The 17,988-nt window shown below is 42.2% G+C and overlaps 1 protein-coding gene across 1 annotated transcript; it reads right to left on the bottom strand.

The window, feature by feature from the left end:
• Window positions 1-15,992: 15,992 nt before the first annotated feature.
• On the bottom strand, window positions 15,993-16,787 carry LOC133815437 (uncharacterized). Its single transcript, XM_062248277.1, has one exon. It carries the CDS (start codon window positions 16,785-16,787, stop codon window positions 15,993-15,995), a length of 795 nt encoding a protein of 264 aa, XP_062104261.1.
• Window positions 16,788-17,988: the final 1,201 nt, after the last annotated feature.

Below are 17,988 nucleotides of genomic sequence, written 5' to 3' on the forward strand. Positions count from 1 at the left end.
AAAATCCCGAAAAACTGGTTTTGTGGTACTCTTTATGGTGGTTGTCCAAATAGTTTATATCCTATCTTCGTTTCAATAATTATTTAAGAGTTTGTCCTAAATATATACCCATTTGATGAGTGCTTACTTCTTTTCCAACTCCATGAGTGAAACCCTTAAAACTTTAAATATTTTCAATTACATGAGAGGTTAATGGAGTTGAGACTTTTACTTGGCATAATTTCGAAGACTCTTATGTGCTATGGTTTGCGGTAAGAAGGTTTAAGTTTGGTGCACACACTCACAACTCTAGATTTATTCGAAGTAATTTTGATAACTCTTGTTGACTTGTTACTAACATTTTGTGTTAATACTTAAGTTCTTTTTATAATTTTTGACCAGAAATATATCATGTTGACATTTCTTATTTTATTTCGCTTAAATTGCTAGAGACTAGCAATAAGCTGGTTGGGGGTTGTGATTAGTGCTCAAAAATATCATTTTATTAATCTTAAAGTATAAAATTAATTAAGTTTTAATTAATATTTTCATGGATTTATTGTCATATATTTTATATTTGAAAATATTAATTTTAATTTAATTTGTGTTTAATTTTCAGGAAATAAAATATATTTTTGACACAAAGAAAAAGAAATGAGAAAGAAAGAATTAAAATTGAAGAAATTATGAAGAAAATGGTATTTTTGAAGGAAAAATAGGCCCAAAATCAAGCCCAAAATGGAGCCCAAACCCAGCCTATGGCTGTTCTCACGCTGCCATGTGGCAGATTCTCATTCGCCCAGCCGAGCCGCGCCTAAGCCAAGCCGTTCCTCCAGCTTGCGACACGTGTCCTACCAGCAGCCGCCATCCAGCCGTCAGCCGCCAAGCCGCAAGCCGCACCTGCCACGTTCTGACGCCTTATGACACACGCGCCTGCCACGGTCCCACACCGCCTGACGCGCCTCCCATGTTTCCCCACGGCCGACCACGACTGACGGCTTCAGCCCAGCAGCGAACCACAGCCCGCCACGCGTCCCCTGTCGTCAGCATCTGTTCCCCACGCAGCCGGCAACTCCTGGCGCACCTGACGCTGACGCCGCTGCATGATCAGACCTTGTCTCCCACGGCTCAACCCCATTTTTACCCACTTTGCACCTATTTTTCAGCCATTTCCCCACTATTTTATACACGGTTTTACAAGATTTTGAGTCCTATTTACACTATAAATAGAGTACCAAATGGTGTAAAATCATATCAGATTGTGCAAAGGAGAGTGTAGAGAATATTGGAGAGAAAAACACTTACTTTTTCTATTTTTCTTTCACATTTTCTTGAGTGAAAACAATGCCTATTTTAGGCTAAATTTTCTTATGGAAAGGCTAGAGTGGAGTTCATGTGTTACATTATATTTTTAGTATATTGATTCTTTATTTTGTTCTTCATTTCTATATATTTGTTACAATTAAATTTATTTTCTTCTAATTTTTGTTCTAAATTTATTATTATCTTTTACATAAGTCTAGTCATGCTCTTCTTATGTAATTTAGGTTTTTATTTAATTTAGAATATTTGTTATATTATATGCTTTTTACTGCATTCTGCCAATGGTATTTTGTCGCTCTAAAGTATATAATATGATAGGTTTTTAAAATTAGAAGTTAGTATAATTTAATTAAAGAACATATTTTAAGGTGAGCTTTATTATATATATTTTCCAACTATAATTAATGGTGTAGAATTATAGTTGAGTATAATGAATCAATTTTATTAAAATATATATATGTTTGCATGAATGAAACTAATGCCTTCCATACTTTCTTTCTGATTCTAATCCCTCGATTTTATCCATTTAATGTTTATATTCTTTTTCAAATTCACATTTTTCCAAAGTTTATTATTTTTAATTTACTAATCTTTCTTTTAATTTTGTACTTTACCTCTTTGTGGATACGACATAGCCCAATTACTACTACGACCGCTTAGGAGTTTATTGGGCGATATCAATGTTATTTATATTCTGTTGTTTATCTGAATTTATTGATTTAAGTTTTCTTGCTCAGCCTTGGCTCACAGGTGCTATGTGGTGTAGGTAAGGCAAATGGGAAGTTGGACCAGCCATGGGTTGGAGAGCTTTAGGGCGGTGTGTACATTTGCAGCTGCTCGACCACCATGGCCGAGGATTCAAAAGGGAATAAAGTCAAACCCTAATTTTTCCGCTTAGGCCGTCTTGTGTTGTAATTACCTTTGGAGTTGTAAATGAGCTGTAAATGATTATTTTGGGATCCCATGTACATACTTAAAGTTTTAAATGAAAGTAACTGTTCCTATGATCAAAACTTTTAAACCCTAACCTGTTAATTACCCTTAGTTACACGTTTAAATTCAAATGACTTGATTAGCAAGTCCAACACTATTTAAAATACACAGTGTAATGGTCTTGGCTATCCAGGACGTTACTTATCTCATCAATCGTCGCCCTAGTCGTCCACTTGGTTTTCAGACACTATATTCTCTCCTTCAGACTTTCTATCCCCATCTTTCTTTAAACACTCTTCCTGTCAAAACCTTTGGGTGTACTCCATTTGTCCATATTCATCCTAGGGATCTCACCAAACCAGACCCTAGAACCATTAAAATTGTTTTCATTGGTTACTCTCCTACTCAAAAAAGCTACTGGTGCTACTGCCCTCTTACAAAAAAAATCTCCGTCTCGTAATCCAAGTGTGGATCACTGGTGTACTAGACCTGATATAGCATTTGCGGTAAGTAAACTTAGTAGGTTTACAAGTAATCCAAGTGTGGATCACTAGAAGGCAATTGGAAGAGTCCTAGGTTATCTCAAGAAAACCAAAGGACTAAGCCTTCACTACTCCAAATTTCCTTCAATTTTAGAAGGATATACAGATGCAAGTTGGATATCCAATCTTGGGGACAACTTGTCCACAACTGGTTGGGTATTTACACTTGGTGGAGGTGAAATTTCTTGGGGTTCCAAGAAACAAACCTATATATCTCATTCCACTATGGAAGCAGAGTTCATAGTTCTACTTGCTACCGGCAAAGAAGCTGAATGGTTAAGGGATCTGTTGATAGAGATTCCCCTAATCAAAGAGAATGCATCTACTATATCAATACATTGTGATAGCCAAGCGACATTGGCTAGAGCATACTACGGAGTGTATAATGGGAAGTCTAGACATATTAGTCTAAGACATGGATATGTAAGAGAATTTATTTAAAGAGGAGTCATCTCAATATCCTATGTGAGAACAAGTGAAAATCTGGCGGATCCTTTCACTAAGCCACTAACAAGGGATTTAGTGGCTGCATCATCTCGAGGGATGGGACTTAAACTCCCTAAAGAGATTCATGATTGATGGTAACCTATCTTAACATTAGTTATTCAACTAGTGTTAGGTTCAATAGGTAAAAATAAGTCAATCAAGTGAATATTAGTTGTACTCAAAACAAGTCCCATCTGAGATATTGAGTACTTGTGTGTTACCAAATGGAGGGTTAAAACCGAAAGGTTTTTTAATAGAATTCAGTCTTGTAAAGACAAGTATTTTTTGGTAAAAAAATACTGTAAGAATTCTACCTATATGGACCTAGGGGTGGTGCCGCCTCTTGTGAGAATTGGGAGTATTCTCAAGAACGTCCATGAATGGAAAGTGCACATGGCCATTAACGGTGCAAAGCGAGACATAGAGGTCCCAAGTGAACATTGCAAAGGTGTGTGTGTTATCACTGATTTGTTATCAAGAAAAGATGGTTCAATGCCTAGTGCAACCAAATTTTCGACAAATTTTGTGATAATTACACTATAGTAAAGTTCAAGTTGAAAAACACTTTGCTTTATGCACTAATGCAATGACTCCTATAAGAGAGAGTTCTTATTTAATCAAGTCGGGAATATGTTATATTTTAAAATATAATGATTGATTAAATAAGTGTTACAATAGATAACTATTTAATCTAGTGGGGGAATGTTATATTATTTTATAATATAATGTAATATTATATTATATTATAATATAATATTTTAGATTAAATAAATGTGACAAAGAGTGTCACATATTGTAACATATAATAGAGAGTTACAATATTTAGATATATGAGATATATCCAAATAATGTAACATATTTGGTGTTACAAATTTCTAACTTCAAAATATTACCCTTTATTGTGTAAATTTGTTGTTACACAATATTGAGATGAATTTCATAAAGCCATATGTGAAATGGCTGTTAGAGATATGATTTTAACCCCAATATTGTGTTTTGGGAGTTACAAAATCATTTGGGAGGGTTTGGAACCATTTGGAAAAACAGTACATTTTGAAGTGCTGAAATTGGTCGGTAGCTGCGGCCTGTGGGACAGAGACCAGTGGTCGCGGCCACAATGTCTCTGGCCGCGGCCACAGGCCAAAAACTGACCAATTTTTCAGTTTTTTCAATCTTTTTTGAACGGTTCAAAAAACTCAAATAATTCCCAAATCTCCTTTTTAATGCCATATTAATCCAATTAAACATTGGTAACAGCCATGGGGGTTGGTGGAATTTGAAATTCAAAGGGTGTCTCTAAACTCTATAAATAGGAGCCTATAGCTCACTTGTAAGACACAATATTTCTATCCATTAGAGCACTTGGCTAGAAACACCTTGAGGCTTGATTATTCTAGAAAGCATTTCCAATATCTGTGAGAGATCCCTTAGTGCTTGAGTTAGGGGGAAATAAGCTTTTGGACAAAGGTTTCAAACCTTGTTCAAGTTGGTGATCCCCAACACTCTTCACTTTGGTAGTGTGAGTGAGAGTTGTTTATCTTTTGTTTCTTGTTCCTTTCTTTCATTCTATTGCTTTTCCTCTTTATATTGTTCTTCTCTATTTAATTGTATTTCTTGTTTAAGAGTTGTAATCTTTTCTTTTCTTTTATTTCAAACACTTTACTTTATTTGTAACATTTTGCTTAGAGTTGTATTTTACTATTCTCTTCTTATTCTTCTTTTGTTCATTTGTATTTTCAGCTATAGAGTTGTAACACTTTATTTAATCAATCCTTATCTATTGTAATATTTTTGCATAGAGTTGTAATTATTCTTACCTATTTCGATTGAGGCAATCTATTTTTTCCTAACAGGCAGGTGCTCAATTGGCACAACATTCAGTGCGTCGACCTCGTTGGATGTGGTGAGTCTGGCCAGAGCGTCCGCATTTGAGTTTTTCTCTCGGGGAACCTACTCTATCGCATAGAACTCGAAATGTTCGAGTGTTGCTTTCGCTTTTTCTAAATATGCAGCCATCTTTGTTTCACGACCCTGGTATTCCCCTAAGACTTGGTTGACCACCAACTGTGAGTCACTGTAGCAATGTATCGCTTTCGCCCTAAGCTCCTTGGCTATTCGAAGTCCTTCCAATAGAGCTTCGTATTCAGCCTCATTGTTAGATGCTTCGAAGCCAAACCTCAAGGTGGAGTGAAATCGACTTCCAGTTGGAGTGATCAATATGATCCCTGCCCTCGATCTATTTTTGTTGGAAGACCCATCGACATAAAGTTTCCACAGCTCGCGGGCTGGGGTTATAACCTCGTCATCAGTCATTCCCGTACATTCCACAATGAATTCTGTCAAGGCCTACCCTTTTATGGTCGTTCTCGGATGATAAGTGATCACGAACTATCCGATCTCAATAGCCCATTTTAATAATTCGCCCGAGGCCTCTGGCTTGGACAAGACTTGCTGTAGTGGTTGGTCAGTCAGCACATGGATGGGGTGTGCTTGGAAGTAAGGTCGGAGCTTTCGAGATGAGTGGATTAGGCTAAGAGCCAGCTTCTCCATTAACGGGTATCTCGATTCTGCCCCCAGTAACATTTTGCTGACATAGTATACTGGTTTTTGTACCTTTTGATCTTCTCCGACGAGCACGACGCTAATGGCGTGCTCGGTTGTAGCGAGATACAAATATAGGACTTCTCATGTGATATGTTTCGACAAGACGGGAGGTTCCGCGAGGTGTTTCTGTAGCTCTTGGAATGCGTGCTTGCATTCTTCCGTCCACTCGAATTTCATGCCTCCTCTCAAAAGATTGAAGAATGGAAGACAGCGGTCTGTAGATTTAGAGATAAATCTACTTAATGCCGCCATCCGTCCAGTTATGCTTTGGACATCTTTGTGCTTCTGAGGTGAGGGCATGTCTGTAACGCCCTACTACATTAGAGCCGTTACTAAGTGAGTTTAAAATGGAAATTGTGCAATTAACTGACTCTACGAGGTTTCTAAAACCAAAGGTCTGACTAAACCAGAAGTTAAGGCTGTAATCTTTGAAAATGCTTAGTTTCATTGAAAACATTAAGTATCAAACATCTGGGATCCCAAAAATAAGGTTTACAAAATATTTACAACTCAAAAATAGATTTACACTTGGTTAACTATCAAAAGAACAAGTTAATACAGCCATAATCAAAATGCCCCCAACCAAAGCAGTCGGGCAGGCCGAACATGTACGCGCCGCCCCCACGCTCTCCGTACTCATGGCTGGTTGACTTTTTTTCTTTGCCTTTACCTGCAACACGGAGCACCCGTGAGCCGAAGCCCAGCAAGAAAACTCAAACAGTAAATAGCATATGCATATCATATAGTTAACATGTAATCCACAGATAAACAGATCAACCATCAGACTAAGCAAACACGGCCATGCCGCCCCAAAAGCCTTACTAGAGCCTGGGGTCTCGGTCCTCACCGTAAGGATACCCCACGTATCCATTGGGTCCTACCCTGACTATAAGCACTCCATGTGCTAAGTGCTACTTCCGGCCCCACTGCCGTTCCCGGCCTTCGCCGCTCTCGGCCTTAGCCATTCATTTCACTATAATTACAAATATCGTACAATTCGAAATAACCCTTAAAACATATGATAATTCAAATAAGGTTATATCCTAGCATATAATACAGTCTAGGGCCATGCCCTACAATAACACTGGGCCCATGCCCTGTTCTCGAGTGCTACAGTTTTCTTACCTTTCAATTTGATAGCTTTGATCACTTGACTCCTCGAGCACGATCCCACTCGAGCCCTAGCGCTCACCTAACACAATTCATAAGTCAAAGTCATCACCAAACCTCAAGTCCAAAACCTAGCCTCAGGACCAATCCTGTGCCCCCCGGGAAGTCCTAGATCCACAAAACAAGGTGGTGGAATCAAACCCCGAACCCTAGGTCAAAATCCCTCAAAAATAACCCAAAAACCCATTTCTGGGAACAGTGTAGCACTACAACGCTCAAAATAGGGCGCTATAGCACTACAAGCAGAACCGAACATCCCCAGAAACAGGGCCTAGCGCTACAGCGCCCAAGGACTAGTGCTGTAGCGCTAGTTGCAGACAGGCAACACCCAATTTCGTTTTCTGCGATTTCTTTCAACCAATTCAACCCCAAACTTGTCCAAATCTTTACCAAACCCAAAAACAAACTTATCAACACCTCCCACACATCCCAAGCATCCCAAGAACTCATAACCCAAGCTCAAGCAACCTAAATCTCAAAGTCTACCATAGTTAACCCTAAACCCATAAATTCAGTCAAACATCAAAGTTAAAGACTTAGAATTCATACCGTGGATGGAAATTTGACCTTGAGTTCAACCCTATACCTCCTTAGCTTGCTCTTCCTCAACCTTGGCCTGAATTCCCCTAAAATCCCCATCAATTTAGCTTAAATACACAGCTCAAACCAGTCAAACCCTAAAACTGAAATTTCTAAAAACTTACCTTAGGATCCTTGCCAATCTTCAAGTCTAGCTTAGGATCCTTGATGCTCAGCCTACCCTAGCTCTCCACTGAGCTTAACTCCAAGAAAAATGAAGGGAAATTGTAACGCCCTGGCTACCCCAGAACAGTTACGGTGAATGGTGGACCAGAAATTTGACTCACTACCTGAGTCCTTTCGTCAAAAACGTGCTCTAAGTGTAATTAACAGGTTAAGGCATAAAACCAATAAAAAGGAAATAGAGATTTTTATTATAAACTGCTCTGCAGAGCTAAACAAAACATTTACAAGTGGTTCTCAGTACAAAATGGTCATTACTGTTTTAGATTTACAATCCCGCCGACCTAAGCGGCAAAAATAGGGTAAGCCCCCTAGTTCCTCTGAGAACTCCTTGGCCGTGGTGGTCAAGCGACCGCATATGTACACATCACCACATCAGCTCTCCACTCAAGGCTAGGTGAGCTTTTCTTTCCCTTTACCTGCACCACATAGCACCCATGAGCCATAGCCCAGCAAGAAAACATAATACTTTTCATAAAGATTATCAAATGATTATCATTATAATCACATTGAACGTTAAGCTTTCAAACCAATAAGTGAACGTCACATGATTTTAGCGGGGGAGAGTGGCTGCTAGGTAAACCACTAGCCTCCAAGCGCTTATTTCATTCCTCGACCCTCGGGGTCGGTCTGGCATTAATGCTCTTTGAGCCATTCAATGCTAATAGTCGATTAGATCTAATCTCTGTTGGCTTGCGTGATCCACGCTATGGCCGTTCTAACTAATAAGTCAGCGCTATGTGACCAGTGTCCAGTACCACTGCCGAACTTGACTAATAAATCACAGCTTCACAGCTGATACTAACACCTTTGCCAATTCTGACTGATGAGTTAGTGCAACGTGACCAATGCCCAGTACCACTGCCGAACCTGACTAATTAGTCACAACTTCACAGCTGATACTAGAACCTTTGCCAAACCTGACTAATAAGTCAGTGCTATGCACAAGTGAACAACATATGCTAAGCATTCCATGTTAAATCCATGTCCATATTACACAATCAACATGCCTTACAAACATCCATGCATGTCTCACTTGGGGTGCAGTTTTCTTACCTCCGGTTCAAGCTAGAATGAATTAAAGAATGACCCTAAGAACGATCGACCTTTTGGTCCTTTAGCGGTTACCTGGTCATAACCAAATTATGGGATTCCATCAATAAAATGAATAATAAAAGGTTCCCAAACCAAAACCTAACCTCCGGGACCTCAAACACTACTCAACCGGGTAGTAGGTTCAATCCCGATGCCTTAGGTTTGAATCCCCATGCTAAAAACACTATTTTGGCCAAAAATGCCCTAAGGGCCGCGGCCCTCCCCTGCTATGCCGCGGCGCGCCCTTTAGAGAGAAAGGGCCTCCCCTTCCAGACGCCAAGGGCCGCGGCACACTACAACTGCGCCGCGGCGCCCAGCCCAGAATGGCCAAAATGACAGCACGCGAACTAAAACTTTCTCCTGTATTTTCCTCCCAAACCAGTCCTTCAAATCAGTTCAAAACCTCCTCCAAACACACAATTAAACCCCTAAACAACACTCATAACTCTCCCTCGTCATAACCCAAGACAAACCCCAACTAAAACCTCCATCAATTCCAACAATCCTCCATAAAACACAAGCTGAAAACTATCTTTAAAACAGGGCAAAACCAGAAAAAATAATGGTCAAAGCTTACCTCAAACTTGGTGTTGAACCCTCTCCAATGGCTGAACTAAATCCACAACCTTAGCCCTTTGATTTCCTAGCTTAGTTCCACACTTTGAACTCAAAGCTCCAAAGAAGAAAGTGAGAGAGATGAACGTACGGGAAGGAAAGACTCTAACTCTGTTTTTGTTCTGTTTTACTCTACAGCCTTCCAAGCTCATATATATCCAAGCCAAAAGACCTTTATACCCCTAGGTCTTTAAAAGTTTCTAAAACCTCTTCAAGGGTAATTTTGGCACTTCCCATTAATCCCGTTAATCATAATTAATGCTTCCCAATTCCCGCTAATCTCAATATTCTCAAACACCAATAATTCACCTCCCGTTACCCTTTAATGCCCGGTAACACTCTAATCACTAAAACACCCCGAGACTCACCCCGAGCCCCGAGCTTAAGCCCGTTATGACCAAACCGACATTAAGCATTCCTTGATCGTCTCATGCCAAATGGCTCGAACAAACCCACATCATAATGTGGTCTCAAATTATATCACCAACATGCGAACAAATAACCAATTTACCCTCAACGGGCCAAATTACCATCACACCCCTGTAATAAGAAATATGGACTTACATGCATGCATTTCACATCATATCATAATATAGTCAACATATACATGCATTTAATCAATTAATAGCATAATTGAGCAAGTATGGCCCTCCCGACCTACTGTTCACGTCGTTAAACACAACGGAGAATTTGGGGCATTACAACTATCCCCTCCTTACTGAAATTTCATCCCCGAAATTTACCTGAATAGCTCGGGATACTGACTCCAACTCCCAGGTCGCCTCCTCGACCTTGCTGTTCCTCCACAATACCTTAACCAAAGGTATTGTCTTATTCCTGAGGACCTTGTCCTTCCTATCAAGTATCTGAACTGGATGCTCCTCAAAGGAGAGATCTGGTTCAAGCTCCAGATCCTCATAACTCAGAATATGGCCCACATCAGATACATACCTCCGAAGAGCTGATACATGAAATACATTATGCACAACAGACAACGCCGAAGGCAAAGCCAATCTGTAAGCCACCTGACCAATCCTCTCCAGGATCTCAAATGGACCTACAAATCTAGGACTTAGTTTGCCTTTCTTCCCAAACCTTCTCACCCCTTTCCATGGCGAGACTCTAAGGAAAACATAGTCTCCTACCTGGAACTCCACGTTCCTGCGCTTGGGATCTGCATAGCTCTTCTGTCTACTCTGAGAAGCAAGCATTCTAGTTCTAATCTTCTCAATAGCCTCACTGGTCCTCTGAACTGCATCAGGACCTAAGTATCTCCTTTCTCCTGTCTCATCCCAATGGATGGGAGATCTGCACTTCCTACCATATAGCATCTCATAAGGTGCTACTCCAATGGTAGATTGGTAACTGTTGTTGTAGGAGAATTCTATCAATGGCAGATACTTACTCCAAGAACCACCGAAATCCAGTACACATGCTCTCAGCATGTCCTCCAAAATCTGGATCGTCCTCTCAGATTGCCCATCTGTCTGAGGATGATAAGTTGTACTGAACTTCAATTTTGTCCCCATGGCTTTCTGCATACTCCCCCAAAACTTGGAAGTAAAAGTGGGGTCCCGATCTGACACGATCGACCTAGGTGCACCAAGGAGCCGCACGATCTCTCTCACATAGAGATTTGCATACTGATCAACTGTATATGTAGTCCTCGCTGGCAGAAAGTGAGCTGACTTGGTGTAGCGATCCACTATCACCCAAATGGAATCATGCTGACCAGTAGTCCTGGGTAAGCCCACCACAAAGTCCATTGTGATGTCTTCCCACTTCCACTCCGGAATATCCAGAGGCTGCAGTGTCCCTGCCGGCCTCTGATGCTCAGCCTTGACCTGTTGACATGTCAAGCACTTAGCCACATACTCTACTACATCTCTCTTCATCCCTGGCCACCAATATAACGATCTCACATCCTGGTACATCTTTGTGGTGCCTGGATGCAAAGAGTAAGGTGTAGTATGAGATTCATCCAGAATCTCTTGCCTCAATGCGGTGTCTAACGGAACACATATCCGCCCCTTGTATCTCAACAAGCCTACCTCAGACACCGTATAATCTCTGGATGCTCCAGCCAGAACATCCTCTCTAATCTTGATCAGCTGTGGATCACACAACTGACCCTCTTTGATTCTCTCTAATGGCGTAGACTGTAACGTAATGTTAGCCAACTGGCCCACCAGCAACTCTATACCAGCTCTGGTCATATCATCTGCTAACTCTCTGGCTATCAGCCTCATACCATGAATCTGCCCCGGACCTTTCTGGCTCAAAGCATCAGCTACCACGTTGGCTTTCCCTGGGTGATACAAGATCTCACAATCATAGTCTTTCACTAACTCCAGCCAACGCCTTTGCCTCATGTTCAGGTCTTTCTGGGTGAAGAAATACTTCAGGCTCTTGTGGTCTGTATAAATCTCACACTTCTCTCCATAGAGATAGTGCCTCCATGTCTTTAAAGCAAAAACCACCGCTGCCAACTCCAGATCATGAGTAGGATACCTCTTCTCATACTCCTTTAACTGACGAGAAGCATAGGCAATAACCTTCTCTGATTGCATCAAAACACACCCCAAACCCTGATGAGAAGAATCACAGTAAATCACAAACTTCTCCTGGTCTGTCGGAAGACTCAGAATCGGAGTTGTAATCAATCTCTGCTTCAGTTCCTGGAAGCTGTTCTCACACTTACCTGACCACACAAATTTCTGGCTCTTGCGGGTCAGCTCAGTCAAAGCACTAGCAATCTTCGAGAACCCTTCCACGAACCGCCTGTAATAACCTGCCAATCCAAGGAAACTTCTAACCTCAGAAGCATTCTTTGGCCTTGGCCAATCTCTGACCGCTTCAATCTTTGATGGATCCACTTTAATCCCCTCCTTACTAACAATATGCCCGAGAAAGGATACCTGAGACAACCAGAACTCACATTTCTTGAACTTTGCAAACAACCTGTGTTCTCTCAGTCTCTGTAGAACCAGCCTCAGATGCTGCTCATGCTCTAACTCAGTCTGAGAATACACCAGAATATCATCGATAAAGACGATCACAAACTGGTCTAAGTAATCCTTTAACACTCTGTTCATCATATCCATGAAAGCAGCTGGGGCATTAGTCAACCCAAATGACATAACTAAAAACTCATAATGCCCATACCTGGTACGAAAAGCAGTCTTCGGTATATCTCCCTCCTTGACCCTCAACTGATGATAACCAGAACGAAGGTCGATCTTAAAGAATACCTTCATACCTTGCAGCTGATCGAACAGATCATCTATCCTTGGCAAAGGATACTTATTCTTAATTGTCAACTTATTCAGTTCCCTGTAATCTATACACATCCTCAGAGAACCATCTTTCTTCTTCACAAACAGAATTGGCGCACCCCAGGGTGAGAAACTAGGTCTAATGAAACCCATCTCTAGCAGCTCTTGCAACTGCACTTTCAATTCTTTCAACTCAGCTGGGGCCATTCTGTATGGTGCTCTAGACACTGGCTCCGTCCCTGGTGCCAGTTCTATAACGAACTCAATCTCTCTGTGTGGTGGCAACCCTGGCAAATCTTCTGGAAACACATCCAGAAACTCACATACAAGTAGGGTATCCTCTGGTCTCACTGGCATGACATGAGTGGTGTCAACCACACTAGCTAAGAACCCAATGCAACCTCTCTGCAGTAGATCCCTAGCCCTCAACACAGAAATCATAGGAACGCGGGGTCCATGCACAGTACCAACAAACACAAAAGGATCCTTACCTTCAGGCTCAAAGGTGACCATCTTCCTTCTACAGTCAATAGTTGCCCCATACTTTGCCAACCAATCCATACCCAGTATCATATCAAAGTCAGTCATAACTAACTCTATCAAGTCCACTGAAAACTCTCTGCCCTCTACTGTCACTGGCAAAGATCTGACCCATCTTCTGGACACCACTATCTCTCCAGTGGGTAACAAAGTACCAAACCTCACAGCATAGAAATCACTAGGTTTACACAACCCATCAATAATGCTACTAGCAACAAAGGAATGTGTAGCAACAGAATCAATTAACACATGATAAGGGGTTCCTGCACTAAGAAGCTGACCTGTAACAACTGAGGGAGAAGCCTCAGCTTCTGCTTGAGTCAACGTGAACACTTGAGCTGGGGCCGAGCTGTCCACCTTCCTGGGTTCCTCTTTCCCTATCTGAGGGCAATCTTTCTTAAGGTGACCCACTACTCCACAAAAATAGCAGGCATTTGCCCTACACTCCCCCAAATGGCGCCTCTTGCACCTAGGGCATTGAGGACGAGCCTTCCAGGCTTCATTGCTCCCAGGACGACCTACTGTAACACCACGAGGTCTCCTGTCAGGACCTGGAACTGGGAAGGTATCAGGAACCTTCCTCTTCTGATCACTGGGGCCAACACCCCTACCAGAACCCACAAATGGAGGAACTGTCCTCCTGAAATCCCTTCTGGCTGCATTGTCACGCCAGATCTTAATCTCTGCACTCTCAGCTGTGAGTGCCTTCTCCACCACCTGTGCATAAGTAGTGACTCCTGCCACAGTGGTGATGCGAACGTCATGGGCTAACCTGGGCTGTAGCCCCTGGAGGAATCTCTCTCTCTTGGTCCCATCAGTGGGCACCAGCTCCTTGGCAAACTTTGCCAAACGGTCAAACTTTAAGGCATATTCAGTAACTGATAAGCTTCCCTGAAGTAGCCTCATAAATTCATCAGCCTTCGCCGCTATAATAGCGTCATTATAGTACTTTTCATTAAACAAGGTCTGAAACTCCTCCCAGCTCAGGAGATTAACATCCTTGGTCTGGCCAACCACTTCCCACCAAATCCGGGCATCTTCCCGAAACATATGGGTTGTGTTTCAACCCTTTGTTGTTTTGGAGCTCTTGGTTCGGGTTCGTAGGGAGAACTATCACCAGTTTTAACTCATTGACATAACTTTTCTCGTCATTCTTGCCTAAGCCTGCCATATGAGGTCCCCCCGAGATGGTTATCACATCCTCTCCATCAATCGGAGGGGGTTGCTCATCCTCCCGAGGTCGGAAGTTATTGTTTTGGGCAGACGGTAAAGTTGTTGCCCTCTGGTTGGTGGAAGCTTGGTTGGGGTTTTGATTTCTTACATACTGTCTGAAATATCCTCTCGACATCAGTCCTTCGATCTCATCTATAAATTTTTTGCATTCATCGGTTGTATGTCTGATGTCTCGGTGAAACCTGGAGTACTTGTTGAAGTCTCTTTTCGCTTTTTGGTTCCTCATGGGATCAGGTCATCTGAAAGGGACCTGGTTTTCATTAGCCAGGTATATATTCTCCCAATACTCGTTGAGCTTGGTATACACTTTGTATACAAAGAAGTATCTTTCCCTTTTCTTCTTCTTTCCTCCTTCAGCCTTGGGGTTATTCCCTTCATTTTTCTTTCTCTTAGAAGGATTGTCCCCAGGGGATTTCGAAGTCGTAGGATCTGCCGAGGTTGAGGCAGAGTTTGTGTTTGTTGTAGTTAAGGGCTAAGAGGTCATATTCAAAGCTGACCTCGCCTCCTCTACATTAACAAACATCTGAGCTCTTCGATTGAACTCAGTTAAGGACCTTACAGGCTTTCTTTGCATATCTTCCCAGAGAGGACTTCCAGGAATTACTCCAGCTCGAACAACCATTAAATGACCACTATCGTCGACATCACGAGCTCAAGCGACTTCCAAGTTAAACCTTGTGAGATATCCTTTCAGCGACTCATTTGGTTGTTGTCGGACATTTGTTAAGGCAGAAGCCTTGGGCCTAATGTTGACCATGGCTTTGAATTGTTTCTTGAAATCTCTCGATAGTTGGTCCCAAGAAGTAATCGAATGCCTTTTGTATTTTTCGAACCAGTTTTTTGCTGGTCTCGTGAGAGAGGTTAGGAACAGCATACACCTGAGCTCGTGGCCCACACTATTGGCTCGCATGATCGTGTTGAACGTGTTTAAGTGACTATATGGAACTGAATTTCTGTTGAATGGCGGGACATGAGGAATTCTAAATCCTTGAGGAAACGGGGTGCTAGAGATATGCGGGGCAAAAGGCTCGATTTCTTCATCGAACTCTTCGTCCCGTTCCTGGCTTCGTTCATTTTGCAAGAGCCTGAATGCTCTTTCCAATTGCTCAATCATTTCTTGGACTGGAACTATGGGGGCTCTGGCTTGAATCAGCAGGAATTGGTTATCGTTGATTACAACTCCAGTTCCACGCCTCGGCATGGGGTGCTTGCGCCCGTTGAGATGATCTCTCAGATCTAAATTCGGGGGATTATCACGCCCCCGATTGCAGTTTAGATGTTCCCGTAAATATGGGTGATCTCCTTGATGTCCAGTGTTCCTAGGTTCCTGGTCGTATATACTCACAGACCTGGTGTCACCCAAACTCTCGCTGACATTGCTCGTTGCATGATTATTTCGAGATGAGTTTCCTGCTGGCCTCCTTGTCTCAATAGTTTAAGACCGAGACAATTGGCTCCTTGTGGGATGGGGACCCCTACGCTCCCTAGTAGTTCCATCATTCCCATGTCTTCGCCCAGCTTGCCTTTCCCTGTCGCGATGGGCCGGTTGCGTATCTCTCCGAATTGGTGAGGGATGCCGTATTGGCGATGGTGGATGCCTTATTGGAGAAGGTGGTTGTCGTCCATTACGGGGCCAAGAAGGCCCTGAATTTGCAAAATCAGGCTTTGGCACATTCGGCGTAGCACCAGGATTTCGGGTCTGAGCCTTTGAGGGGGCTTGGTTATTCTCTACTCCTACTGGTGCTTCTGCAATTGGGTTGGCAGCACCTTTGGCTCGGTTACCTCTCCGGGGTCTTGGTTGTACAGGCTGCTCTGCTGTCGGCGGAGGTTGCTTCGCTCTTCGGGTGGCTGCGTTTTTGCACGGCCGTCCCCGAGGCCTATGCGGTGGGACGTGAATGCCCTGCGGAGGCGGAGCCTGAGCATCTTGCGGAGGTGGGGCCTGAGCTACCTGCGCTTCAGCAGCTAGTCTAGCTTGCTCTTCGTTGCATTTTTTAGCTTCTGCTAACTGCTTATGCAGTTGGAGATTTTTGAGTTCCATGATCGGGACATATCTCTCGGGATTGTAGTACATTTCCTCGTTGGCCCTAGGAACAAGTGGTCCCCGAGAGTCGGATGAAGCACTTCTTTCATCGGGATCAGGACTCACCATAGGCTGCTTTCCATGGCGCCAGGGGTACTCATCTTCATCTAAAATTTCCTCTGCATGAATATTGGGATCATTTGCAGCCATTGCTAATTCGAGAGGCTTTCGAACTAAATAGATTCGCGCATTGTTTAATGGCTCTCAATGAAAGCACCAAATTGTTGACGCCGGTTTTCGTCAACTTAAATAGGAGAACAATTAAACAAGAAAATACCATAGGTAATGAACAAAGATGAACACAAGAGGATTTTTACGTAGTTCAGTAGTTAAATCTGCCTAGTCCACGAGTCTATATTATTATAACTTGGGAGTTTTCTGGAAACTTTTCAGAGAATAGTTGCCTAGAGTTTTCTCTCCAGAAATCAGTATTTCCTCTCTTTACAAATGGAGCTTCATTCTCTATTTTTAGAGAATGTTGCAGAATTCATTCTCACATATCTCGGGAAAATATTCTGTGAATAAATTAATATAATGTTATTTAATGCATTATTTCCTACATACACAGAAACATCCCATAAAATGTGGGATCGGATAACAGATTAAATAATATCCCTTAAACATTGGGATTGTACATCAATAAATATGTTCACATATAACTGATTAACTCAGATACGAGATTCGTCAAATCTCTGAGACTAGCAGTCGATCGTGAACTCGCCAAGACTATCAATCAATCACGAGCTCGTCGCCTAATTTTGCCTATGCTTGAAACAAATAGACATTGACGATGCCACCACATTCGAACTCACACACTCCAAGCCTGGAAGGCAAGAGACGATTCAGGGATATATCCAAGTGTCACACCATGCTTATGCGAGCTCAGAGCATTTTCGAGGCTACATACCCCCTCGCACCTTCGAGGTCGATGTTTACAGAAACAGTTTAACTGAAAAGACGCACGACGATTGTGTCTATTTCGAGCTTACACATAACGAGCCTAGATTTCGGGACCATAACTACGCATCTCGAAATCTGGATGTAACAGTCACTATATGCATGACCCTCGCCAAGGTCACCATAATAATGTGCATCAAATGTTGAGGTATTTAAAGCAAACACCAGGCAAAGGGTTTTTCTTCAAGAAAACTCCTGAACGGAAAGTTGAAGTATTCACAGATGCATACTGGACTGGATCGATTGATGATAGAAACTCTACTTCTGGTTATTGTACTTTATTGCAGGGTAACTTGGTAACATGGCAAAGTAAGAAGCAAATTGTTGTTGCAAAAGCAGAATATAGAGCCATAACCCATGGAGTGTGCAAAGCAATTTGGCTAAAGAGACTACT

The sequence above is a fragment of the Humulus lupulus genome, chromosome 2, assembly GCF_963169125.1.
Source record: "Humulus lupulus chromosome 2, drHumLupu1.1, whole genome shotgun sequence".
Taxonomy (NCBI): domain Eukaryota; kingdom Viridiplantae; phylum Streptophyta; class Magnoliopsida; order Rosales; family Cannabaceae; genus Humulus; species Humulus lupulus.